Raw genomic sequence first — 27756 nt, 5'->3', positions numbered from 1 at the left:
CCTCCTTCCTCCGCCAGTGCCCTGCGCCTCCGCCGGAGTCGGGACTGGGAGGGGAGCTGGAGGGTCCGACAGCCAGTACCGGCCCGGGGCTGCGTTGAAGCCCGTTATCCCAGGCTCGCTCGCTCGCGCTCCGTGTGCTCCCCGCCTGAGTCGTGCGGGCGGCCGGCCGCAGCCATGGTGAAAGTGTCGTTTAACTCCGCCTTGGCGCAGAAGGAGGCCGCCAAGAAGGACGAGGAGAACAGCCAGGTGCTCATCCTGGGCCCGGACGCCAAGGTGAGTGCGGCGCCGCCGCCCCAGCTGCGCGGCTCCGGGGGTGGACGATTGATCCATCGCCTCACATTGGCGCGTGCGACCCAGAGAGGTGTCGGCGGGGGGGGGGCGGATTATATAAAAGCTGGGCTCTGCAAATGAGAACTGGGGGGAGGGGTGGTTGAACGGGAGCTTTGCAGCCCCCCCCCTTTGCAAACAAACCCACCTCCCATTTATTGATGGAAGACGAGAGGTCCCCCCCCAGGTGACTGCTAACAACTCATGCCCAAAGGGGGGGGCGGGCGAGTGGAGAAGCAGGAGCTGCAAAGCTCTGGCCGGATCAGGCTTCTAAAATGGCTGACGTGAGAAGCAGCTCGCAGCGGTCCCGTTTCCCAGCACTTTGGGTTTGTCGTAGCCCGACAGCGCTTGGATGACGGCCAACTTGGCTTTTGTGCGGCTTGCTTCTGCTTTTCTGGTGGCCTGTCCGGCTCCGTAGTTCAAGTTAACTAGGGGGACAGGACTGCAAAGGGCTGCAGCTGGTTTCTTCTTGTTTAGGAGCAGCGTAGTTAGCCCTCGGAAAAGCCCTGTTCGGTTGAGTCCGTCCCTCTGCAAATGCAGGCTATACTAGTTCAGGGATAGAGGACGAAATTGATCTCAAGCTACATTTCATTGTAGCCAAATGTCTTTTCTGCAATAGGGCAAAAGTGAGGAGGTTAGGATGTCTTTTGTGTTTGATCAGTTACAAAATATTAACAGCTTGGATAGAAAAAACACAGGTTACCAGCTATAATAAACACACTTAGTGCCCTGCAAGACACAGGATGAGACATTAATCCACCTGATGACAATCAAATGAAGTGTGTTAGAGCACCTTGATAAATCTGAGAAATTGCTTGGGGAAAGGTGTTTACTCCTTTTTTTTTATGATGGTGGTGCCCTATCTTAATTTCAGAGCCTTACATTTCTATGTTAACATTTGTTTGTTTTATTTAACCATGTGCAAAGTTTCAGCCCAGATAGCCACAAACAAAGAACAAAATGCAGTCTGGCAAGTTTTCAAGTTACTGAAATGCAAAACTATACAGTGCATAAAGGTCCTGGCTTTTTTAACACTACTGTAATTAAAAACTGTTTTAATTAAAACAAAATTTGCAAAGGTATAGGTCATTTTAAACACTTAAAGCTGTGATAGAGATGTTTAAAAATTGCATATTGTACATAATCATAAGTCTCTTTCAGTTAAACCTAAGTATACATAAGTATTTTTCAGTTTTCACTTGCTTTTGTAACCTTTTGTGCATCACACATCCAAATTGTGTACTTGGTCTGTTGGGCAATATACTATTTTATTAGTTTTTCTAAACCTGTATAATTGTTTGTTTAAGAAAATATTTGGGGTACAAATTAAGGGGTCAGTCTTACAGGTCCTTTCTCAGGCAAAACCTCTGAGGTGAAATCCTACCCTGTTGAAGTCAGTGGGAGTTTTCACATTGACTTGAATGGGGCAAGTGTGTGTTCCTGTGGGATTTAGTACTTTCAAGTGAGTACAGTATAGGATTAGACCTTAATTTTGCTCAGTTTTTATTATTGTATTGCTTATCTGGAAATAGAAACTGCAAACATTTACTAAACAGATTAAAAGGTTGTCTAGTTTCACTGTAGCTGCTTATAAGTTCCTCTGCTGTTAGCAGATGTACTGGTGCTGCCCAGATCTCTGCCTGACCAGAACTTAAAAAACAGCCCTAAAATAGAATGCTTGGAATGGATGCTGCGTACAGGCAATAACTCCAGCAGCAAATGAGCACTCTTAAGGAATGGTGGAGCTTTGAATCTGTCCTGGATGCACTTTTGTTAGTTGCCAAAACTGGTCCCAGCTCTGGTTCCCATGCTCTGGTATGCCTCAAGGAATTCTCCTGAAATGGCCCTTTTCAAGCATGTGTGTTTGAAAGCAGAAGTAAAAGAAAAAAAATTCAAGTACAGTTCAGTTATCTGAGGCTCTGGGAGAGGATGTTATCTTACACCACCCATGGACTTGTCAGTCTTGAGATAAATGCTGTTTTGTAACTGAAACTCCCACAGAATGTAAGAACCATCACAAATCTCACCACCTTATGCTCACACACCTTCAACCTTGTCATCTTTACTATAAACACAGCAATATACACATTAAAACATTACCAACTCAAACCATACCAAAACAAAGCCACACTGCACAGAATTCTCTCTGTGGAGGGAGAACAAACCACATGTGACTGGTATTGGTCACATTGTTTAATGCACTGCTGGAAGCCACTTAGTTACTAAGGAGATGAGAACATATATATTAAGCCAGTCTTTCATAATGTAGTAAGGTTCTTCTGTAGCATTGTCTGGAACCCAAGTGCAGACCTAAAATATATGCTACTTTACATTTTTATTGTGAAAATGACCTTGGAAACATTCTGGTCTCAGGTTTTAAAATAAATAAATAAGGAATGGGAAAGTGGAAGAAGTTTGGCAGAATTAAGCATATCTAATTGCATGGTGAGAATTTACCCTAAGACTTCAAGGAGGGAAGATAGCAAACCAGATAGTCTTCATATACAAAGTCAGATCCTCTGGTCTGACCAAAAGTGACAAAGGCTGAAGCAGGGGGGAGTGTAGGTACACAAAGGTGACATAAAACTCACTTTTGCATTGCCTTGCTGCATGCCATCTTCATCACAATGTATTGGAACAGCTCTCTGCCTCAGCTGTATGTTATTGCAAGATCACCATAGGGGTAATCCTCCCTGGGCTGGTTATACAGGATTTACAACCAAAGTATGCTGGCAGTGTGGCACAAAAGAGCTAAAGCAAACCTGAGAATCTGGCCAATAACCTCTGAAGAAGAGAATGATGAGAAATGTAGTTGCAGGAGATGGCAGAGGGGAGAGTGAGAGTATAAATTTCTATTTAAAAGAACTTTTTATTGAACTTCTCTTACAGAAGAGACCATATGGTAATGCTTTTACAATAATGTGTTTGAACTTGTTAAAATTTTGCTTTATTTATTGATATTACAAGTCAAAAGTACTAATCCCTGTGTCTGCATAGTTATCACTCAAGATATTATTTTGGAATTGCAAAAATGACTCCCTATTTAAAGCAGCTGGAAGCATTAAATTCTGTGCCTCTGACTTAAGAACCAAACTCTTCGATTTGGGCTGAAATTTCTCCTGCTGTAGTCTTAGCCAAAAGTCAGCATATTTTTAGTGCAGATTCCCACACTACATTTAATTCTCCCCCTTGCTCGTGTACAGTACAATAGGGTCTTTCATTACATGACTTCACAAGATCCAAAGTGTGGATAAACATTTAAATGTAATACAATGGACCTTTGGAAAGCCAAAGTTCTATGGGGATGCCTGAAACCTTCAGATATTTGACAGTTTGCTCAGTTGTTTAAGTCCCCACTAAGGTTCTGGATCCTCAGCAAACTTCAAAGCCTGTTGGTCAATTTCTTCAATACCCAACATCAACCTGGCTTCTCCAAGGCTGTAGGTCTTTTCCACATAAAGCCATATCTGATAAAGTCATCTTGATAGGTCATAGCAAATCTTCAGTTAATTTAGATTTGGGTAATTATTTTTTGACCTTACACCACTGTACTTCTAAGATTACAGATAAAGTTGTATTGGGTTTTGTATACTATATTATATAATAGTATGTCACATTGCTTGTTTTGGTGTCAGGAAAACTGAATTTGCTCATTTTAAATATGTAGGGAACTTTGTGTGGCTACTTGTTATTCAGCAGAGATTTCCCTCTTCCCTGGTAGCATCATTTTTCAGGGAAGACCGGGCAGTCCTATCCCTGTCTGCAAAAGTTTTTTCTGTGGTGGCTTTTAGGCTTCTCCCTCCACTTGGAGAGAGGTCATTTGTAGAAGATTCTGCCAACCTTTCTCTGACGATGTAGATGGCTAAACTAGACAGCTTGTGCCTGCCTCAGGAGTATGATAGATTTGCATGCTGTGCACGTTAGGATGCCAGTACTTAAAGAAACATAGGAAAGAGAATTGTAGTAGGCTGACTTCCCTTTTCCTCCTCCACTGTTTTGGTGAGGATGTTACTGAACTTGTCCCACGTCTCAACAGCAAACTACTAACCTTCAAGTTCAGGTGCAGAGGATGGGCAAATGTCTCTTGCTTCTTTATTTGGCCTTACAGGTTTGGCCACCCTTTAATGTGTGCAGGAGGAGAGGTAAGGATGTTGACTTTTACATTAACCAATTTTTTCTGCATGAGGAATCTTAGAATTATTTTAACTTTGAGATTCTTGGAAAAGGAAGTAGAGGGAAATAAATGACTAGCTACCACCCTTTGAGGTAAATTCTTGCATGGTCATCTCTGCTACTGATTAAATAATGTACTTCCTTAGAAACAATAACATGATAGTCTTTGAACAGTTGCCTCTAAAGCTCCTTTGAGGATGTTGCTGACAATTGAGTGCACAATACACACAAAGTAATTACAAAGTAAAAGAAAAAAACAAAACAAAACCCCAAAACTTGTTTCACTGGAAATCTACCAAAAACAATTACTGTTAATGGTGTAGCTTGGAAACTTGGGATTCATTTCTTGAACTTTCGACCTTGAGCTGGGAACATTTGTTGCAAATCTTTCTTCAGGCAGTAGAAATGAGCATATGGGAGCAAAGGACTGCTTGTAAATGGTCCATATCTCACTTCCTTTTGTGTTTCTCTCATTTGAAATCTCTTCCTGACCTGAATGGTAAATATGAAACTTTGCTATGTTGAAATGACTGTTTTCCCTGTTTCCAAAACATTGATATTTCATATTTTAAACAAGATATTTGTATCACACCACCATAATAATTACTTTGGCAGTTGTTTATTTTGTGGCTGGTTGGGACAGTGTTGATGTCCATGAATGCCATTTCAGGTTAAATCAATTCAGTACGTGGAGGGGGGAGGATAAACAGAAAATTATTTTACATTGACTATTTCTAAATATTTTCTCAATTGTCAGATTAACAAATTGATACTTGGGTAAATTTTTCAAATGTATTTGGAGAACTGTTTTTTGCATAAAATTGTCATATAAATAGTGTTTCCAGAAGTAGATATGCCCTTACACTATATAATGCTCAGAAAAAAGTACATGCATTGTGCTATATGTGCCGTTACAGGTGAGGACATAAATTAATTTTGATGTGCATGTTTCTGTAAAAATCTGTGGTTTTCAACCTGTGGTCCATGTGCCCCTGAGGGGCTGCAGGCTGCATCTAACATTTCCAAAGGGGGTCTGCACTACCATTCAGAACTTTTTAGGGGTCTGCAAATGAAAGGTTGAAAACCACTGTTCTATCATATCCCGAAGTACGCTTATTGAGGTACACACACACACACACCTTGATAAGCTCGAAAGAACTTTGCTTAAATGTAAACATTATGCAACTATATAATGTACTCTGTAAATAGTAGAGCTTTTCAGAATCTGCAGTTGCTCTTCTATGGGAAATTCTGACATTTCAAAATGTTTTTGTTCCGAATCAGAATGAAAAGCTGAAATTACCTGCTAAACAAAACTGCCAGAAAATTTAAATTTGGAACTATCAGATCAGGTCATTTTGATAATGTCAAAGCATAACTATAAATATTAACAATTTATAATGTTAAATATAGAGAATATATAAAATTACTATTTTAATATCCTATAAAAGTTTAAACAAATGAAAATGAAAATCAAGATGAAACACTTCTACTTTGTCAGCATGAAACATTTTTACTGCATTGAAATTAGAGTCAAAATGATTTGTTTTGACTTTTCCTATTGAAAATATTTGTCAAAGTTGACATGTTCCTGTGAAATTCTTTTGATTTTCAAAAACTTCATTTTCCAGTGAAAAACTGCTGTCAAATTTTTTTCAACCAGATCTTATCAACAGTTAAATATAGTCTACTATTTTCATTAATTTTTTTCTTTCCAATACTTCATTATTTGTTTGATATATTCTGGTAGTGCTAGCATTTGTCTTTTCTGAAGAACACTGTTAATGCTTGTTTTGGGTCCAATAATGTTTTTGATTACTCTTTGGAAATTTAATAAAATAGTACACTTGCAGGCTCTGTATATAATTTATTTATAGTAGGCAAACACTACAGACATTTAATTGAGTACAAAAACACTTTTTCTCCATACTTCTCAGCAGTTTTTTCTGTAGTAAATTTTTGTATTACTAACACTTTACGTTGTGTGTGTGTGTGTGTGTGTGTGTGTGTGTGTGTGTGTGTGTGTGTGTAATATACTTGCAAGAACATTATTAATTGTTGTACATTGAAAACTAAAATTACAGTTGACAGAATAAATGCTAACGTAATTCAGTGGTTCATTATCTTTTTATATAATTTTTCTTCTCTTGATGACTGGCAAAATCTGTACATTGCATGGGATTACCCAGTCACAAAGGTAATTAATGTCATCTTATTAATTTGCACTTCCGCTTATATAGGGCTTTTTATCCCTAGTGTAAATTAACATGTTTTTCATGTATAGATTCAAAGCACTATACAAAACTGGATCTCATTCTCAATTTTACAGATAGGGAAACCAAAACAGAAGAGAGAAATACCAAGGGCTTCAATCCTGCACCACTGAAGTCAATGAGAGTTTTGCATCAAACTTAAGTGTGTACAGCATGGTCACACAGTGTGTCAATGACAGACTTTGAAATAAGGCCAAGGTCGCCTCACTCTCAGTGGACCATACTTCCTCCAGTAGCAAGATTCCCTTGTCTAAGCAGCCTTACAAAATTAGCGTGAAAAATTAGCAGCTGAGGGATGAGAGTTTACTTGTCCACCCTCACCATGCTGACAGAGAAATACTATGCTGATATTTTGTTTGCTGCTCAGAACATAAGTTATTCACTCCAAGTGGCTGGACAAGCAGAATTTTGCAAAGCTGCTGTGTGTGATGCTCTTCAGTTAATTCACATGTCCAATGCTTGCAGTTATAGAAAATCCTCTTGTTTAGAAAAAGTATTAAAATACCCACCACAATGAGCTCCTGAGGGGCTTGATCCTGCAAGGTGCTAAGCATTCTGGCCCTGATCCTGCAAAGCACTTGAGCATATGCTCAGCTTTGAACACGTGAGCAGTCTCATTGTAACGAAGCTTTTTTAGAGACTTTTAACAACTTCTGATAGAAGTAAAAGTTGATTAAATCTATGCCCTTCAACACCAACTGTTTGGTATGATACTCTTAATATATAATACTACTTCACGCTACTGACACTTTTCTGCCCAAAGATTTGCTTTACAAATACTAATGAATTAACAGTCTCAACATCATATAACGTAGAGAAGCCTTGCTGGCTCCATTTTGTATATGGAGAAACTGAGGCACAGTGTTTGACTTGTCCAAGATCTCTCTCTCTTTGTGGCAGAGTCAAGAACAGAAGTCAGAAATCCTGAGACTCTGTGATTTATGTGTAGTATATTAAGGAGATTTTTAGCTTAAAGGGGTCATCAGTGCTTGACTATCCAAGATAGAACTATTCAACCCACATAGCATTCTGTTGACACTAATGTCTGTGAGACTTAGATAAGCATCAAAAGGAAGTCTGGATATATTTAAAAAATAAATATGCGAATAGGATGACAAAGGTAATGTAGAGAGAAGGACTAAATGTATCAAGAATAATAAAGACCAGTAGTCAGATTGTGTTTTATGAAGCATAGGCACTTTCTAGCTAACCCCCTATTTACAGAATCCTCCAGAATACACTATAATACTTTTTTTTTTTTTAAGTTCAACTTTGAACTCAAATTTTCAGACTTAATTTTGTCCAAAAGTTTATATTATGTATTTATTGGAAGTTTAGTGAAACTCTTTAGTCAATTTTGTGTAGTCAGAGAATGAATGAGGGAAAATGTTGATTTCCACACTTGGCAAAAAATATCAGGTTTTTTTTAATTGGACAATTAATAGCTCTATTTGGAAACTTTCAAGCTTCTCACGTGCTGTATGTAGTCTTTAGTGAGGAATGCCATGTTACATATTTTTTTAAAAGAATGGTTAAGTACAATTTTTAAAAATAAATTTTAAATGATATCTATCAACTGTCACTTCCACTTTTTAACAAAATAAATATACATAGTATATACTGCCAAATATAATTTAAATAATGTGGCTGTTTATTTGTATTGCTAATCACTGTATTGCTGAAATATGAAAGCTATTGCACCAGAACTTTCTTTCTTTTTCTTTTCTTTCTTAACATACTTGAGGAAATTCAATGCAAAACTTAGCTCAAGAAAATGTTAAAGTTGCATATATAAAGGTATATAATGGAGACACTCCAACATTCTTGGTATATATCATCTACTATGGATCATTATAACCTTTGTGCTGCATGTCGATACTGTATATTATGCTACGATTGCTAGGCTCACTGGGATGTGGTAATTCTGAAGTCCTTGTTTTGGCAGAGCTTCAAATATGTTTTAACGTTTTTCTTTTGTATTTCCTTGTAAGAGCTAAGTTAGTTAAAAAAGCCATTCATAAAAATATTCATCCTAAAACTAAATGATCCAGTGGTCAAGTTCAGTAGTTATGGACTACTTAATGTCCCGCTTTTGGGCATCCTTTTCCGGTCCTCATTCTTAGCCGTTATTCTCCTAGGACCTGATTCTGTAACCCTCTCATGAGAAGTCCATGGGACTGTTCACATAAGTAAGGCTACGGCTACACTGACAGCGGCAAAGTCGCCACCGTCAGATCGATTTCTCTGGATCAACTGAGTGATCAGTAAAGACCTGCTCAGTCAATCCAGAAATCGACGTACTAAGACCACCTTCACAAGTGGCGTAGCGCTGCGTCGATGGGAGGAGCAGTGCAGTGAAGACGGCATGCAGCAGAGGAGCAGAGAAGTCGACAGGAGTTACGCAAGTTTTTTGCGTAGCTTGCGTAACTCCTGTCGACTGCCACCCAATCTCGGAGGTAAATGTAGACAGGGTCTAAGGATACTCACATGGGTGAGAGTTACATGATTACACTTGTAGGGCATGATTGATTCTTCATTGCCCTACACCTTGTGAAGTCCTTTACATTAATGCAGAGTGGGTATAAAATGCTTCCATTCTGAGTTGGTAGCACTTTATATCCACTTTGCCCTGGTATAAATGACTATGTAACATGCAGGCTCGTAGTATTTATTTTCCACCATATTCCTCTTCCTTCTCCTGTCTGTTTTCTCTCTCTCTCTCTGTTTTTTTTTTTTTTTTTTTTTTTTTTGTATGCAGTGTTGTTGAAGCCTGTGCAAAAGCTTGTGTCTCTCTCCAACAGAAGTTGGTCCAATAAAAGATATTATCTCACCCACCCTGTTTCTCTCTCTTGTCAATTTTATCCTGCCCCTTTTTTCTACCTTTTCAGACATATCTAACTTCCTCCCTTTCTGTCAGTCCTGTTCTCCCACACACATGTTCCCCTTTCAGTATGATCTTTGCAAATTCAAGCCTTGCTTACCTTAATGTATTTTCATAGATTCTAAAGCCAGAAGGAACCTGTGTTACTGTTAGTGGTTGTGTTGACGTGCAGTTAGGATGAACTGAGTGATTCAGTTGATTTCTTGGTTACTAACAGTATAAACCCACAGTCTAAATTTGGTCTACCATAGTATTCAGATCTTAAAAGGATCTTTGGCATGATACTTTGTAAGGCCCTTTGTTGTTGTTTGAATGCTAGCAGCTTTCCCAATTCTGTACGAAACAGAGAGGAAAACAAATATTCATAGTGACTGTATATTATTTTTATAGAAGAAAACTTGGATACACTGAAAATCCATGAAGAGATACTCAGTTGTGCCAGCTAGCTAACAGATTATTTGGGTTCATCCAAACTATGTGAGTGGCAATGAGAGGCCAAGAAAAACCCAACCCTTTGACACCCTTTTGAGTAAAAGGACATCTCCCTGCCTATCTTGACATCAGAGAGGAGGAACTGGCAATACTGTTGCAGAAGGATTACAGATATCTCATATATACAAAAGAGGCTATGGACATTTTTAGACCTCATTGGTTGAGGTTAGAAAGAATAAAATCACTTTAGAGGAACAGAGGTTCTCATGATTCACCGTCTAAAGTAGTATCTAAGTTGTATGGATATCATCTTTCAAACAGTATGTTTAGTAAGATCAGTTTAGTAAGATTTCTACCTATTTTTGCTAGCAGGGGGAAAAAATGATGTTTGAGAGGCATGTCAGTATGACAGCGTTCCAGGACTGCAGTATAAATCACCTGAATGGGTAAAAATCTGCTTTAATTTCCAATCCATAATATGTAATGCATAGAACTGCAGTCTCTCAGCAGATTTCAGGCAGGAGACTATGAAGTTGTTTTGAAAGGGTCCTTTAAATGTTAGTTCAACGAGTTAGTATAGGCACATCTTGGTCAACATCATTTAATCCATAGATCCAGCATCTTTGTCTTAAAACCTTTGGCCAATTTTATATTTTGAAGAACTATTAGCTTCCCTTATTAACAAGCACTTTTTGGAGAGTCTGTTATCCATCACTAATTTGAGTCTCTTCTTCCCATCACACTATTTAAAAGCTCAATTACCAAATTTTGCCTCCAAGGATGGACAGCCTACTTTAGTACACCCCGTGAGACTATGTAAGTAAACTGGAACACCAGGGATCTTCCTAAGAAAATAATTTTGAACAGGTGCTAAGCAGGAAGTATCATTCTGCCCATACAAACCTTATCCCCTTATATAGACTCAGTTTTCAGATAATCACAGCCTGTTTGTGCATTATGATGTGAACATCCTTTTACTAACCTTTGGATCATATACAGTATCTGATTTATGTGCAGATCAAAGGCAATATGTGGCACTTCTGCAGCAGAAAAATGTCTTTGAATCTTATTTTTTGTCTTCACCATAGCTACTTCTAAAGCTTAGGTTAGTATCTTTTTTGGGGGGGTGGGAGGGGAGCTGCTTGCTGAGCATAAAATTTGCTAAATTGTTCACAGCACATCATGTTTGCTTTAGATCAGTGACTCTCAGCCTTTCCTAAAATGAGTACAGTGGTCTGGAGTCTGATTTGTCTTGCGTACCCCCAAGTTTCACCTCACTTAAAAACTACTTGCTTACAAAATCAGACATAAAAATACAAAAGTGTCACAGAGTACTATTACTGAAAAATGGCCTACTTTCTCATTTTTACCATATCATTATAAAATAAATCTATTTGAGATACAAATATTGTACTCATATTTCAGTGCAGAGTATATAGAGCAGTATAATCATTGTCTGTATGAAATTTTAGTTTGTACTGACTTCGCTAGTGCTTTTTATTAGCCTGTTGTAAAACTAGGCAAATACCTAGAGTTGATGGAAGACCTGTGCATACCCGCAGGAGTACAGATACCACTGGTTGAGAACCACTACTTTAGACAGACTAACACTCAGTTGTGTTTCTGCACAAATGGATGAAAGTATATTTCTGTGATGCATCCTAATTTACTTAGAGAAGCAAAGGCCTGATGATTGTCATTTTTGGAATGTGAGCTGGCTGGGTGTGTACCTGAAGTGTAAAACAACTTGTAAGTGTTTACTATTTTAAGATAGTGTGTTCTGCTCTTGTACAAAAACCCACAGAAGGGGACAATTTAGCTGCAACAAATCCCCATGAGATTATCAAATCTAGTTAATACCTTTGGCTAAGTGCTCCTCCTGAGAGTTGTCCTCTTAACATTTAGGGTAACCTTTCAAAATTCTAACTTGGTGCTGTCAAATTTTCATATTTATATTGGAACAAAATGCAGAAGCACTAGATGCTGAACTGAAAAGAGCAAGCGTATTTGGCACACTTCATCAAAGGAGTAACTGCAGATGTTTGTGGGGCTACAGGTTATTTTTCTTTTAACCTGTACCCCAAAATAATTACTCACAGGTTACATCTGTGTATTCTTAGTGCTAAATGTATTTTATAAGGGCTTCTGTCTTTTTCTGGAATTAAAAAGTGTTCTGTCTCAATGGGCAATTTTGGTATCATTTGAACAACTCAGGAGAGCACTTTATAACTCCAGAAGGGCACAAGCAGAGTGAAGCTTGACATCATCCACTGACCACAACAGGTAAAATAATCTTTATTCAAATGAAACAACTATAATCTTGGCATAATTTATTCAGTGAGGCCAGGTCAAGCAAACTTCAGAGAACCTGGCCAGTAACCTTACACCTCAAATGCATAATGAGACATAAAATTATCTGTATATAAGAAAACTGTTCCTGCAATGCTTGAAGTATTCAGGCTCTGGAATTCTGTATCTTGTACACCAATCTTACAGTGCTTTAAATTAAAAGGAAGTAGAGTGAGCACACATCTGTTTGACACCCCTCTCCAAAGGAAGTGGGTTAGTCAAATCTTCACTGAGTCCCATTCCGATGCTAGACATTAGAGTGATGAGCTCTTACAAAGGGTGAATGCCAGGCTCATGTCAGTCTCACTTAAAGCATTTTGCAGCAAAGATTATCTTTATGGAGTTATCATAGGGTCAGGGATCCAACTGGGAATCAGAAGGGAAAGCCACACTAGGACAGAGATGAGACATAACATGGTACGGGCTAGAATTGATTGCTGCTTCCCCTGAAAGACAAGTAGGAAGAAAGGAGGGAGGCAGATCCTTGGAGCCTAGTTGCACCCAGAGATGTGTGATTAATTTTTCTGGTGAAGACCCCCTCCGTCAGAAAGCTTACCAAGAAGGGAAAGTTGAGGTGACAGAGGCTGCAACCTCTGCCTGTACCAGGGGCCCTGTAGAGGGCTACTACAGACCTCAAAATGGGTTGTACTGGCTTTACATGACGTAGTCAGAGCAGGTGGGGTACACACTAATTCAGCACAATCTTCATTAGTGGAGCTCCCCCCGGAGTTAATAGTGCCCTTCCAAGGCAGGAACCACCCAAACAGTAGTGGGTAGGCATCAGCAACACCACTTCTCTTTCAAGTTGTATTGCTCCTGGGGTGCAGGAGTCTATTCTGAAATAGGGTGGTGTAATTTACTCTTGGGTTATTCTAGCTCAGCATAAACAATGTTGGGTTCCAGGAGTTTAGTCATAGAGTAGCTACCAATACTAGTATAATCTATCATTGTGGGATTAATAATATTTATAGTTTTGGTTATGTGTAATTTTAAGTGCTTCCGTTTAAGCCACAATTGACGTACTTAATTATCCACTTCAGAAAGGGAAATTAGATCTAAATTATTCATTAATTTAACAATGGTTTTCAAAGTTGCCCAATATTTGGGATTTAGCTCTACTGAGATAATCTCATATGCTATCCTAAATAATACGCAAACTGTGCTTGAAACTGGGCTCTAAAATTGGCAACAGATTGTGGGCAAATTAGTCCTACAAGTTAATTAATACATGTGACATATCTTTGTGTACTAGGCATGTATTCACAAATAATACTTCGCTTTTATACACTGAAGGATTATGGGAACGTATTGAATGTTCAGTTTACCGTTATCATTCATACATCAAAGCAAAAATACTTAGGTTAGGAATATTAATAACCACCTGTTTTAACTTCAGACCATCTTGGAAGCAGTTTGAAAGTAACTTCTATCTATTTGGAGTTTCTTTTGGTGTATGAGAAATTAGTTTGTGGTCTAAATCCAATTCCTAGAGGACATGCATAGATAATGTAAAATCCTCCTCGACAATTTTTTCATCGTTATATCAATTAAATTGAATAGCTATTTTGGTTTTTGTTGCAGTTTTTTGCTATAGATAAGTGACTGTTCTCTCTCAATGCTGTTTGAGGTTTTCCCCTATTCTCCTCAAATAAAACTGTCAGTTTGTTTTGAGATAATTTAAAAATAAGGATATCCTAAACATTTTATGTAATATCCTTCTCTTGAGTTTTGAATCCTCATTTTCTATGTCATCGATTTTTCCTCATTAATGTACAGCAATTTCCATGGCAGCATTTTAAAAAAAACTTTTATGTAGAGGTCTTTCATGAAATGTCTTGGGATATGAAATTACCTGCCAGTACAGAGACAATATAAAAATAATAAAAATCCTTGTTTTACCTGACTTAGAGTTATAATTTAACACACTTTACTGAAGAATCCACAGTGAATCTGAACCTGACCTGAAACTTAATTAAATTACTCTGGGTATTGTATTAAACTTCATCCTCAGCCTTTCACTTGAAGGAACAATGTCAGGTTTAAAATCAGGTAGTTAATAAAAAAAAAAAATCCTTAGATAATTAACAATTAAAACTGAAAGGATTTAAAAATTGCTACATACATTTCACTGTTTATGTTCTGAGTCAGTTTCATTTTTAATATAATTTTCTAGCCAGTTTCACTTTCAGGGTCTTATGTATTAGCACAGAGGTTACAGTGCTTAAGTTGCAAACACTGCAGGGGAACTTTTATCAGTTAAACTTTGCTTCAGTTAGAATTTATTTATGCTTTCCATAGAAACACTTTTATTGGTCTAGAAAGTTTGATAAAAGCTTATTTTTACAACACCTACATTTCAGGTCAAGAGAACACATCTTCTAGGAGCTCACAGCATTTTGTATTTGGAACAGAAATCAGTGATGTATCGAGCTATAATAAATGGGAAAACTGCTAAAAGAAAGCTGCACTTATTTTGCTTCTTGCAACACTCTGCAAGTTAATATAAGAAGCTTTTATTTAATCAAGCATAAGCTGTGAATTATTTTTGAGAAGTTTTTATTCTGTTAATGGTTCTAACCTGCTATTGACAGCTGTCACCCACTTTTCTACAAGGTATGGAAGATTGCTCTATATTGTGAGTGACTGATTTGTACACCACTGTTAGATTAACATGGAGAATAGGTTACAATTAGAACTGTTTGTTTAAATAGTAACTATTTTATTTAGACATTAAGTGCTATAACAGCTTGTTATAATATTTATATGGGGTCCTCTCCAAAACAAACCCAAAAGCCACAAGAAGTATCTGCTCAAAGATAAGAGTATATCCATCACTCTAGAGCAAAACTTGTTTCTGTTTCTTCCTCTTAAAGAGACGTGTAGGGTTTTTCCAATTTCATTTTTCACCATTATTTTCTGTCTTCCTGATTGTCGTGATTTCTTGTTGTCTCAAGTAGGAAAGGTATAATGAATTACTTTCCACTAATTGAACGCAGACATTTATGTGTCAGTCGTGGATTGGAAGGGGATGCGATATTGCAGACTTTAGGAGTATGCCTATACTGAAGAAAAAAACCAAAACCCAAACCTACAGCAATGAATCTCAGGTCACACTATGGCACTACAAATAGCTATGTAGATGTTCCTGCTCGTCTAAAGCTTGGGTTCTGAAACCTGAGGAGGAGAATATTTCAGAGGCTGAGTTCCAGACTGAGTGGGAACATCTGCACAGCTATTTGTTGTGCCGTAGTGCAGCCCGGGTCTGTAAACCCAGGTTTTGTGACTCGCTGCTGTGTGGTTTTTGTTTTTTTTTGGTAATGTAGATGTATTCTAAGAAACCAAGGACCTGTATTTACTTTAATTATGCATAAGTGAGGGAAGTGAAGGTTGTTGATCCTGTGATAGACATAGGAGTCCTCCTACAAGCACCAGCTGGTATTGTTCAGGATGGCTTGAGGGGGGGAATGCATGATATGGTACTCCTTTCTGCTGCTCCAAAGAGGAGCATTGTACATACCTCACATGTAGCATATACTATGAATAGCACAATATATACAGATTGGGGCCTGACAATGCTCCGTTATGCCAGTAGTGTGCCAACAAGGGCAGTAGCCAGTTCCCTAATCTAGAATTCTTTTGAGCAAAAGTCCTGCAATCTCTCTCCTACTTCTATACCAGAGGAGAGAAGGAGGGAGGCTTCTTATTCCCTCTTCTTCACTAATCACAGTCCTATAACACAGGGCCTGATTTTGCCTTAAGCTGCTTATTCTTCAAACCTTTTAAATTGTACCAGACTGGAGGATGTCCTAATGCTGCTTCTGAATCCAGGTCCCTTACATGCTATTGTTTTACAAAAATTAGCCTAAACATGGATATTTTTTCTGGCCACAACCTATGGAAAGCTCAGCTGTGAGAAAAATGATGCTTCAGGTGACTTCAGCATTCCTGAACCTTCCCCCATGACTTGTCAGCTTGTATGCTTTTGACATTAGTAACCAGTTGATGAGTCAGCCCAAGAAGATGGCAAGAAGAGGTTGCAGGATTTATAGCTGTTTTTAATCTCACCATAAACCTTAACATGGAATAAATTGAAAGTGTTTTTTCCAAACATGAAGTAAAATTACCCAATACGTTCTAGTGGTGCACTAAAGGTTTGCACTAAACAGACATGTACATCCACAGTCATACACATCTTTTGGAATGTTATGTTAACAGTTTTCCTTCGATACGTTTCTAGGACCCTGAGGCTGTGGTGCCTGTTGGACAGAGGAGAGCTTGGTGTTGGTGTATGTGCTTTGGAGTAGCATTTATGCTTGCTGGTGTGATACTTGGTGGTGCCTATTTGTACAAATATTTTGCATTCCAGGTAAGCCAAAATACATTTTGTGTAGTAAAGCACTTTGCTTTTTCTCCCTATAAACTTTGTGTTTAGCAGAGACTGAGCGAGAGAATGCTACTGGTTCTCTCTAGTCACATTTATTCTTCTACAGGTTTAAGGGCTGAACATGTAGCCTTTTCAAAAGTTGTTTTCAATCCTTCTCCTTTGATAGTCAGTTGGGAATTCATGAAGAGTGGTGCCTCTGGCAGTTTCACCCCAGAGATAAATTACTTTCTTCCACGTATGACCAGATTCAGAGGGAATGTGTAAGGTGGTGTAAGACTCCCTAGGCCAGATTATTCCTCCCATAGAGAGCTTCTGGGGCAGAACATTTCCACAGAGTTCTCCCCTATTGTTCAGTTGGGGGGAGGGGTTTGCCCCCATTTCCCTGGGGTGCAAGAGGTTATTGAGCAAGCCCCTAAACCTGAGATCTTCAGGAGGCCAGAACTATCTGTACAGAGACCCTGCACCTCTGCGTTGGCTCTGGCTCCCTGGCAGTGCAGTTCCATTGGAGTTCTGCTACAAGGGACTTAATGGGGATTCTGTAGGAATGGTAATACAGCCCCTGAATTTCCTGGGGCTAGTTGGGTGACTAATGTGTCAATCTGTCTTGTATCCAATCCCACCCCACGCCCAAAACAGTGGGAAACAATACCATGGAGGCAGCTGACACTCCTCCTCCTCTCTCCTATTTATGGGAAGGGCAAGACCTGTGTGTGGAGAGTTACCAGGAAAATCCCATTCCCTGACAGCCTAATTTCCAGATACTTGATTCTTTGGACCTATTTACATCCATTTGTTAATGTCCGAGGGAGTCTAAACTGGTCAAACAGCACAGAAGAGCTGGAGGGGTCTAATTTAATTTGCATCATCTTCTACCTTTCTGTCTTGTTCATGCTGTTCTGTTCTGGATCCTTGCTTTCTTTGTGAATTGTACTAACTTAGACTCTATAAGACTCAGTGGATGAAATGCAGAGGTGTGGTGTATGTTACATTTTTGGTTACCAGGAGCAAGTCTAAGAGCTTGTCTGCACTGCTGTGTTAACTTGTGTGTAGGTAACTCAAGCTAACTCTTCTGGAGTTAGCCTAGCTCAGGTGAGAGCAGTCACACTGCAAATAACACCTGAGTAGCACAGAGTGTTTGGATTAGCAGCACAGGGTAGCAAAGTCCCCAGTGCATTACTAACTCAAATGTCAGCAGCACTCCAGCTTCCGCCCACCCCCACTGTCCGGCTAGCTAGCGCAGTTGAAAGCACCATTTAACTCCAGTTAGATTTTGTGTGTGTAAATGGAGTCAGGTTAGGGGGAATACTTGAGTTATATCTCAAACTAACACTATAATGAAGACAAAACATAAGTGAGGGAATCTAAATTGGTGTTCTAGACACACTGAATGGATCAGAAGAAATAAATTTCTAAAACTACAACTTAACTGTAGATTTGGCTTGTGATCTTCACTGGACTGGAAGTCCTTTCTACACTCTTCTTTAGGTTGGATATCCTGTGTAATACCGCAGTGTGCTGTAGTGAGGAGACCTACATCGTTTGCAGTTTCATTTCCTTTGGATATTTTTATCACTTTAGTATAATGTATATGTTGACAGGCTACAGCTCTTGAGGGAAGACAGCTGTAATTTAAAACATCGTCGGAAATGTATTCACTTTATAAACAAACAAACTTAAAAATGCTTAAACTAGGAAAACTTCAAGATTATAAAGGGCTTCTTGAACATGTTTTGGGTGATCAGAGTAAATGACTTTAACGGTTTACGCTAGAACATAAAACATAATCAAATATGTTTAAGGAACTGATTATTGAACAATACAATTTACAAGCACATGTTTAGGCATGAAGACTTTTAAGTACCTTATTCTGCCCACAAATCATGTAATTAGAGGTATACATGTTTTATTTGCACCTGCAGTAATTTGTTGGTGCAAAATGGAAGACCAGGTTAAAAATCAGGGATGGATTTCATCCTCGGCCCTTAATATCTTACTCAAGATATGTTGAAGATATGTTCTGTCTAAAATTAATCCAGTGTAAGCTCATGAATTAAATACATTGGCAGAAAATCATGTAATTTAGCTTGATGATGGGCAGTGTCTGCTCTGGAAAGGTTGAGAATGGAAGAGCTGTGTGAGTGTAGATGCACCTTGCTTTCTGAGGAAGCTTGCATAGTAATTGGTCACATTTTACATTTTTGATAAACTTGCTGAAATCTTTGTTTTGGGGTTATTTTATTTATTTTTTAGCAAGGTGGTGTGTACTTCTGTGGAATAAAATACATTGAAGATGACTTAACTCTGACTGAGCCGGATGCAGATGCTCCAGCTGCTCACTACCAGACAATTGAGCAAAACGTTCAGATCCTTGAGGAGGAGGATGTTGAATTCATCAGTGTGCCTGTCCCCGAATTTGCTGACAGTGATCCAGCAGACATTGTTCATGATTTCCACCGGGTAAGGAAAGTGTCTGCTGAGAATCCTTAAAAGCATTTTAAAACAAAACAAAATGCTTATTTTTTATCATCTTAATCTGTGGTGTTCTAATTATTTTAGTTTTTTTTTGCTAGTTTGAAAGTGTGAGCTGCAATATTTTGTTCAGCAAACCGGAAGTAATTATTAAACTTGGTATACAGAGTGCACATTTGATGATGATCTTGCTGTTCTCCTGGTCTGTAAGTTGCCATTTATAAAGTGCTCATGTTGATAAAAAGAAAGAGGGGGAAAAAACCCAAACCCATCCATTTGCTTGTCATCATACAAGAAAGTGAAGAATATTTAATCTTATTGCTGAAAACACATGAAGCCAGATTGTGAACAGCAACAGTAATGAATGCTGGGCGGAAGGAGCTGTCCTTCCCGTTGACTCCCATGTGCAGGGCTGGTCATATTCTCAGTCATTGTACTCCCCTAAACTCAGACGATCATCCAGGGTAGTGCTTCCAGTGGAGCTAACCATTCCGAAGGGCATAGCGAAAAGGCAAGGATATGGCTGACTGGCTGTGGAGGGCAGTATTCACTTTAAGATACATGGCAGCAGCCAGACTTCCCCATCTCCCCCGCATTTGGGAGCTCTCAGGAGGCACTCTGCCTCACCACAGGCCACTCGCTGCTTTTAAAGGCACGACTGAGCACTACTGAACTACTTTTATCCTCTTTTGTTTTGTAAATATCTGTTACATATCTTTATGGTAAAATTTTTGCAAGACATCTCTGTAATGCTATGGTTTTCTCTCAGTAATCATAGTTAAAGTTGAAAAAACCAATTTTCTCTCTGTCAGCTTTCTGAAAATGGTCCTATTATGCTTAAAGAGTCCATGCCTGGTTTTACTAAAAGGTCGCTATTGCTGCTGCTGCTGCTGCTGATGATGATGAAGGCTTGAGGGGAAATAACTGTTCAGCTGTTTTTGTGTTATGCAAGGCTGAAAAAAAAACATGTCTTACTGTGGCAATGATTTTACACACTTTTTTTGTACAGACCTCAAAAGTGTCTAAACATGAAATTAAAAATTTGTCCTACAGATAATGCTCATTTTGCCTAACATTTATAAGCAAGTTTGGGAAAAAACATTGATAAAAATAATCAAATCACATGATTATTTAAAATACGTGCAGTAAACATTTAAGATTTACAGCAGAGCTTCTTTCATATCACACTTCGCACTTTTTCTACTTGGCATGACAGAAATAAAAGCTGGTACCTCATATACCTAAGTGAGGTCTGACCTTCAAAGCCTAATGGTGACCCCATTTAAATTCCGTATAATATTAACGTTGCACAGTTAAATACAATAAAAATAGGAAAGGCAAAGGTGTTTCTCACAGCAAAGGTCACTTGGTCATAATGCAAATCCCACACAGATGTGATACCATGGTGCGAGGAGCCTTAGAAATATAACAGGTGATAAATATATTTGTAATATGCATTTAAGGCCTAATCCAATGTCCACTGAAGTAATAGAAAGATTCTTATTGACTTCATTAGGCACTGGATCAGGCTGTAAGAAACCTCAAGCTGTATTAGAAAAATATCAATAGAAAATGAAGAGTAATGTGATCGTAAGAACGTCACATTTTGTACTTCATTATTCTTAAGCCTTAATGTTTTAACTTAAGGTCAAGTGCTGCAAACTCTTGCTATAAGCAAACTACTTACTACTTTGGCTGTTGAACTCTAGTCACAGTAGTAATCATTATATCCAATAGTGTATTTGCAGGATTGGGGCCATTAGTTCTTTGCATTTAATACGTTGTTCACAAAAAATGTTCAGTCTTGCAACATACAACACATGAACATAATATATTGCCCTTCCTTAGCAAAAACAGTTTAATGGTGCCTCAAGACCTTTATCTAGTTCAAGGGTCCATTAGAGTTATAGTTTAATAAACTGTTGCAAATATTATCCTTTGGATAACCCAGAAACCATAAATTACTAGTTTAAAATGTAGATTCTGCAAGTTTGACATTTTGCATTTTTGAGGTTGCTAGTATTTCCCCAAAATGCAGTTGAAATGCTATTGTTTACTGATACAGTATTTTGGAGGAATGAAATTTTTATGTATAACATCTGATATTTTCTATTGTGTTCTCTTCCAGTCACGTTTCATTGTGAACTCTGAAAGGTAGCACAGAAGAGAAGCAGATTTGTACTTTCAGATTTCTCCCTGAAATTTAAAAATACAAGCAACAAGACTATATAAATACTGCACTAGCCTCTGACAGCTCAGATGCACTAAAAAGTTTGAACTATTTAGTACCTATTAACTTGAACAAATCTCTGTCCTACCTAACCTGATATTAGGATTGCCTTTTATTTCTGTATCCAACCTGCAAATTCAGTAAATTAGAACACACTTTATAACTAACAGCAATGTAACTTACAGGAAGAACAAGTATATGACCATAATTGAGAAAAATATTTATACAATTTTGCTAACTGTAAAATTACCAAAATTATTTTGATTAGAATATGCATTTCTTCACCAGAGACTCACAGCCTACCTTGACCTGAGCTTGGATAAGTGCTATGTGATTCCTCTGAACACTTCAGTTGTTATGCCACCAAAAAATTTCTTGGAGTTGCTGATCAACATAAAGGTATGGTTGAATTGCAGGTGTTTTTGTTATATATAATAAAGAAAAAGGTGTTCATATTATTTTCACCACAAGCCCTGGAGTTCATAGGTGAGAAGTGCTTTAGAAAAGTTAACTCCTTGCTAAAGAACTTTAAAACTTCAGAGGGGTTCAGTTTAAAGGAATAATTGACTTTGGGTTAGACAAATAAACCTGATGTCATTCTTTGAGATTACATGTTTGGTACATAAAGGTAACTGCAAAGAGGTAGTGTACTTAGACTTTTGTAAGGCATTTGACTTAATACTGCACAAAATTCGGATTATCAATACTGTATAGTGCTAATTTTTTTAAAGCACACATTAAATAGATTAAGAACAGGCTAACTGACAGATCTCAAAGTAGTTGTCAATGGGGAATCAGTGAATGAGGGAGTATCAAGGGGAGGGTTCTGCAAAGATCAGTAATAGGTCTGAGGCTATTCTACAATAATCTGAAAGTAAATATAAAATCATTGTTAATAAAATCTGCCAATGACATGAAGATTGGTAGACTGGTAAATAATGACGAGGGCAAGGCAGTCATACAAAGTGATCTGGTCTGCTTGATAAGCTGGACCCATTCAAACAAACAGTGTTTTAATACAGCTAAATGCAAAGTTATAAATTTAGAACAAGGAATGCAAAGTATACCTACAGAATGGGGGACTACATCCTGGAAAGCAACTAAATATGAGATCCTGATGTGAAGATATGGGGGAAAAGGGCTAATGCAGTCCTTGGATGTATAAATAGGGAAGTAGTGAGTAGGAATAGGGAGTTGGTTTTAACTCTGTATATGGCATTGGTGAAGTGCATACTGGGATATCCTATTCAGTTCTAGTCTTCACCTTTTAAAAAAGATGTTGAAAAATTGGAGAGGGTGTAGAAAAGAACCAAAAACATTATTCAAAGGTTGGAGAAAATACTTTACACTGAAAATAAACAGGTTGAGTTCTTTATGTCTTTATCAGAAAGAAGACTGAGTGGTGACTTGCTTACAGTTAGACTTGGAAGGATTAGGTTTTTATCACTAAACATCCATTTCAACACACACACGCCGCCAAAAATATTTCCATCGATGATAATAGAAATTTAGATAGGCAAAGTAAGAAAAGTACTGCTGAAGTACCTATTAGAATCTGATTTAAGGATATTTACTTTGTATATTTTGACATGTGATGTTGACAATTTGTGTGTTAACAGTTATAAAGCTTTAAATATTTGAATCCAAACTTATTGTCATTATATAATTACTGTTGGACATCCACCTTAATTTCCCACAACTGTAAAAATTTATTTTTAAGCTTTTTTTATTTTTATCTATTTAATTTTGACAGATATCTAAGTTTATAAATAAATAAACATAGAATTTTGCTAAGCCTAATTACAGTTTATAAGTATCTTCATGGGGAGAAAATACTGGTTACTAAAGGGCTCTTTAACCTAGTGGAGAAAGCCTAACAGGAACGAATGGCTGGAAGTTAAAGCCAGACAAATTCAAATTGGAAATAAGGCACAAATTTTTAATAATGAGGATGATTAACTATTGGAACAAAAAACCAAAGTAGGTGGTGTAGTCTTCATCTTTTGATCTCTTCAAGTCAAGACTAGATGCCTTTCTGGAAGATAGGCTTTAGCCAAACACAAGTTGGTGGAATCAATAGTGGGATAACTGGGTGAAACTTAATGACTTGTAATATACAGGAGGTCTGATTAATGGTCCCTCTTGGCCTTAAACTCTATGCATCTATGTATATGTGTAAATATGCTACAAGAATAATTTATAACTAATTGCATACTACAGATGGAGAAAATCATAAAGCGCTTAAATGAGCGTGCATAATTCCTTTTAACTACAGTAGAGGGCAATTTTTTTCTTGCGTTGTATATTCTTTTAGATTGCAACATACTTTAATATGCAATGTCTCTACTGTAACAATCTTTATTTTCTTTTTGTGGAAAACAAGAAAACTTTTTTAACCTGAACTTGGAAGGTCTTTACAAACTATTTAAATAATCAGGCTTTTCATTGTTTCATGAACTAAATTAAAGTCAGCTGAAAAAAAAATTCACCTATGTTTGCCTCTTTTAGATGTGGTCAAGAATATTTCTACATTTCAAAGTAAACGTTATATAATCACTACCTTGGTGCTAAAAAGAAGAGCACTTAATCAGCTTGTTTAAACATGCTGCTTGGACTGCAAAGACACTGTTGTCCTTAATCTCTGGTTTGTAATAGAAACCCCTAAGTGGTTTATTGACAATACAAATAATAGTAATCTTTAGCCAGCTACACTAAATTCTATGATAATATAATTTTCTGGATTCAGTGCAGCAGCTTCTTTGGATTCCAAGGTGCTTTTTAAAAGTAGCTTAAGTGTTTGAACTCACAAGTGAAAAATAGATTAGTATCATAAATAGGAATTATACTAAATGGAATCTCTTTTCCACTCATCACATTTTGGAAAGACTGATCGTTATTTGCAGATAACATTTTTATAAAGTCAACTTTTAATAAAGTTGCCAGTTTCTTCTTCCATTTTTTCTTTCCTCTCCTCTGACTGAAGCACACGATAGGGCCTGATTGTACCCGCATTTAAATCAATGGCAAAACTTTCGTGAACTCCAGATGGACAACGAATGTGGTTCTAGATCTGTTTTCTGTACCAGGTTTCTAAACTGTTGTCTGCAGAGTCTTTGCTGGTGGTCTCTGCAGAGCCCAATAGTCACATTATTTGGGCTCTCCTTGTATTCCAGTAATTGCGTTAAGACAACTAACATACAGGAAAGAAATACTTTCTAATATATTTTTTTTGCTATAGCTGCCACAAGGATGTTATGTGGACAGTTTCTCCTCCCATTTATAATTCATTAAGTTGTGGCCTGTGCTGTGAAAATGTTTGGGATTCCCCTATTTTAAACTTAACAGAATGCAGCAGGACAGTGCTAAACTACTGATCCCTGGCACCTCCATCAATCAGCAAGATAGTACTGACCTAGTGCACATTCCTGCAGTACTTACTTGGACAAAGCTCCCATTTAAATCATTTGACTCTCTAGTAAATGGTAGTTTTTGGTGAATAAGAACTGCAAGATTTGTCCCACAGTGACCAACCTTTATTGGAGAAAATTTGTTCCTCTTGAGCCAAAAAAACCTGATGTTTTCGTTTTTGTAATAGAAGAACCCTGTGTGTCAATGTCTCCTGCTGTGAAAATGTTGACATTTTAGATGATTACTTTCTCTTAAATATCTGCACTATAATGCAGTTACAATTCTGATGTTTCAAAGACTTGCTACATATTTTGAAATACGTACTACATATTTTGTAATTCTGCAAAGCTACAAATTCTCTTTTGTATGGAACTGCTGCTGTTTGAGATTATATAAAATTGATTTGAATTGGGTGTATTTACTATGAGAATGAATAGTTGCACTTTTTATAATGAGCTGTTGCCTTTTTTTTAATGTAGGCTGGAACATACTTGCCTCAGTCCTATCTGATTCATGAACAGATGATTGTTACTGATCGCATTGAAAATGTGGATCAGTTGGGGTTCTTTATTTATCGCCTGTGCCGTGGTAAGGAAACCTATAAACTACAGCGCAAAGAAACCATGAAAGGTAAAAACATTCTCAAAAAACATCTTGTGTTGGAAAAGTTAATGTTGCTAGTCAGTAAATAGCCTGATACATTGAGGACAATGCCTCTCTAATTAAAATTTAGAATGGTCTTGCTGTCAGTGGCTCCTTGGAGCTCCTGAGTGTTTGCACAGAGACTAGCATGATGGGATCTTGACCCTGAATAAAGACTTGGGACATGATTGCAATATAAAATGACACTCTCCCTCCACCCCCAATTAATTTTTCTTTACATTTCAATGAATTTTTTCTTCACGCACGTGCACATGTGTTTAAAATCTTCTACAAACACACTTGTCCAATCAGCTACAATATAAATAATAAAAATCTAATAGTGGCCTTTACTTTCAGTAACTGTACTGTCAGAATAGTTAACCCTGTACACACTTTATGGTTCAATATTTTATACATAGAAAGAATAGTCTTGTGGCCAAAGGACAGAATTGCAAGTTGATTTTTTTTGTCCTAGTTGTTTTATGCAAACTTCGCCATGCCACTTAACTGCTCTGTGCCTCCTAATCTGTATCTGTAAAATGAGAAATAATACTTGTCTACCACACAGGGATCTTGTAAAGATTACATTATTTGTCTGTGGAAAGCTCTTTGAAAATCTCAACTGGAAGAGACTAGAGAAGTGAAGTATTGTAGTTGGCATTCAGCATTCGTTTAACTTGAAAGGAGAAGTTTAAAAGCATACACTGAACTAAATTTAATTGAGTAATATAGACAGATCATAGAATTTTAGGGTTGGTAGGGGCCTCAGGAGGTCATCTAGCCCAAACCCCAGCTCAAAGTGGGACCAACCCCAACTAATTAACAGTTTTTGAGGAGTGACTTGACAAAGCCCTGGCTGGGATGATTTAGGTGGGGTTGGTCCTGCTTTGAGCAGGGGGTTAGACTAGATGCTTCCAAACCTAATCTATGATTCTGTGATTCTAATTGCTGACCAACCCCAAGATTGTTGACTGTATTTGGGAAGGTGGAAGATAGAGAATTTTTTTTTTTAAATGATTGCAAACATAATCTTTTTAAAAACAAAAACACTTGAATTGATCCTGTGGTAAATAAGGGACACAAGTAGATAATAGTGATCACTAAAATGTTGATAAATTTGGTATTCCTCTGAGTATTTGCTTCCATTCTGGAAGTGAGTTGACAAGAAGTGGTGTTGACCTCTGGTACCTTCTTATTACAGTAAATGCACCAATACTTTAATTCTTCCTAATATGCATCACTCATCTCATTTGTCATCCCCTCCCATTTCCCCAATAGGAATTCAAAAGCGTGAAGCCAACAACTGCCGAAAGATTCGACACTTTGAGAATAGGTTTGTTATGGAAACACTCATTTGTGAACAGTAATGAACAATGTTACTGTAGCAGAAGATGGAAAGATTACAGTCTGACGATCCCCCCCCCTCTATTGTGTGCAGTGATTATTTTTTAAAATCTTCTTTTATGTAAGCTGTGGACGGGGCTTTATTGCTGAACATCTTCAACACTTTTCATCTCATGTTAAATTTTAAATCAGTATGTTTTAGGGCTTTTCTTATTTTCAAGTTTGGTGCCCTTTTTATATTTGAATAGCAATTGTATTATAAAGTCTTAGTTACTAGTGCATTTCATGTGATGAATTTTGAATACTAGGAGGAAGATAAAGTCTATCTGCCAGTTTTAATTACATAAAATGGAAAAGAATTATTAATCTGGATAAAAATATGGACTGAGAAATATACATCTAACTGTATATTCCTATATATAGTTTGTTACAGCATATAGATCGGAGTTCTCAAATGTTTTTTGCTGGGACCCCCTTTGAAAATATTTCAGGTTGTGATGACCCCACCCACAAAAGTGATTATCCCCCCATGTCATGCCATCCTTACTGGCATACACGGGGGCTGACAGCTCATGACCCCCCCCATAATAACCGTGCGACCCCCTGATATAGATAAACACGTATTTGAATTTTCCCTCACTAAAATGTGCAATTAGTTTTTTAAATATTGTCATATTTACCTTTTCATATTATGATTTCTGATGATGTTTTAATATGGCAAATGTCTGCTGTAACAATCTTTTAGAAAATGTAAGGAAATTAAGCAGTAACTTATGTTACTAACTTGTATATAATCCATGTATGTGCAATGGAAAATAAATCTTACAAACCTGTTTGTCTAAAA

At 37.6% G+C, this 27756-nt stretch overlaps 1 protein-coding gene across 1 annotated transcript; it reads left to right on the top strand.

The window, feature by feature from the left end:
- ITM2B (integral membrane protein 2B) lies at positions 1 to 27756 on the top strand. Its single transcript, XM_067563117.1, has 6 exons — positions 1 to 273; positions 16673 to 16801; positions 19070 to 19276; positions 21807 to 21917; positions 25406 to 25556; positions 26847 to 27756. Exons 1-6 carry the CDS (start codon positions 175 to 177, stop codon positions 26933 to 26935), a joined length of 786 nt encoding a protein of 261 aa, XP_067419218.1. The 5' UTR covers positions 1 to 174; the 3' UTR covers positions 26936 to 27756.

The sequence above is a fragment of the Emydura macquarii genome, unplaced genomic scaffold (genome assembly GCF_026122565.2).
Source record: "Emydura macquarii macquarii isolate MOO-44397 ecotype Brisbane River unplaced genomic scaffold, CSIRO-AGI_Emac_v2 contig_2473, whole genome shotgun sequence".
NCBI classification, from domain to species: Eukaryota; Metazoa; Chordata; order Testudines; family Chelidae; genus Emydura; species Emydura macquarii.
Note: the sequence above shows the minus strand (reverse complement) of the source record. Positions and strands in the feature narration are given on the sequence as shown.

What these genes read in the sequence shown, in the direction of transcription:
- ITM2B (XM_067563117.1), top strand. Translation starts at nt 175, where the DNA reads ATGGTGAAAGTGTCGTTTAACTCCGCCTTGGCGCAGAAGGAGGCCGCC. An exon ending in TCCTGGGCCCGGACGCCAAG is followed by an intron (nt 274 to 16,672) that starts GTGAGTGCGGCG and finishes ATACGTTTCTAG; the next exon opens with GACCCTGAGGCTGTGGTGCC. An exon ending in TTGTTCATGATTTCCACCGG is followed by an intron (nt 19,277 to 21,806) that starts GTAAGGAAAGTG and finishes TTTCTTCACCAG; the next exon opens with AGACTCACAGCCTACCTTGA.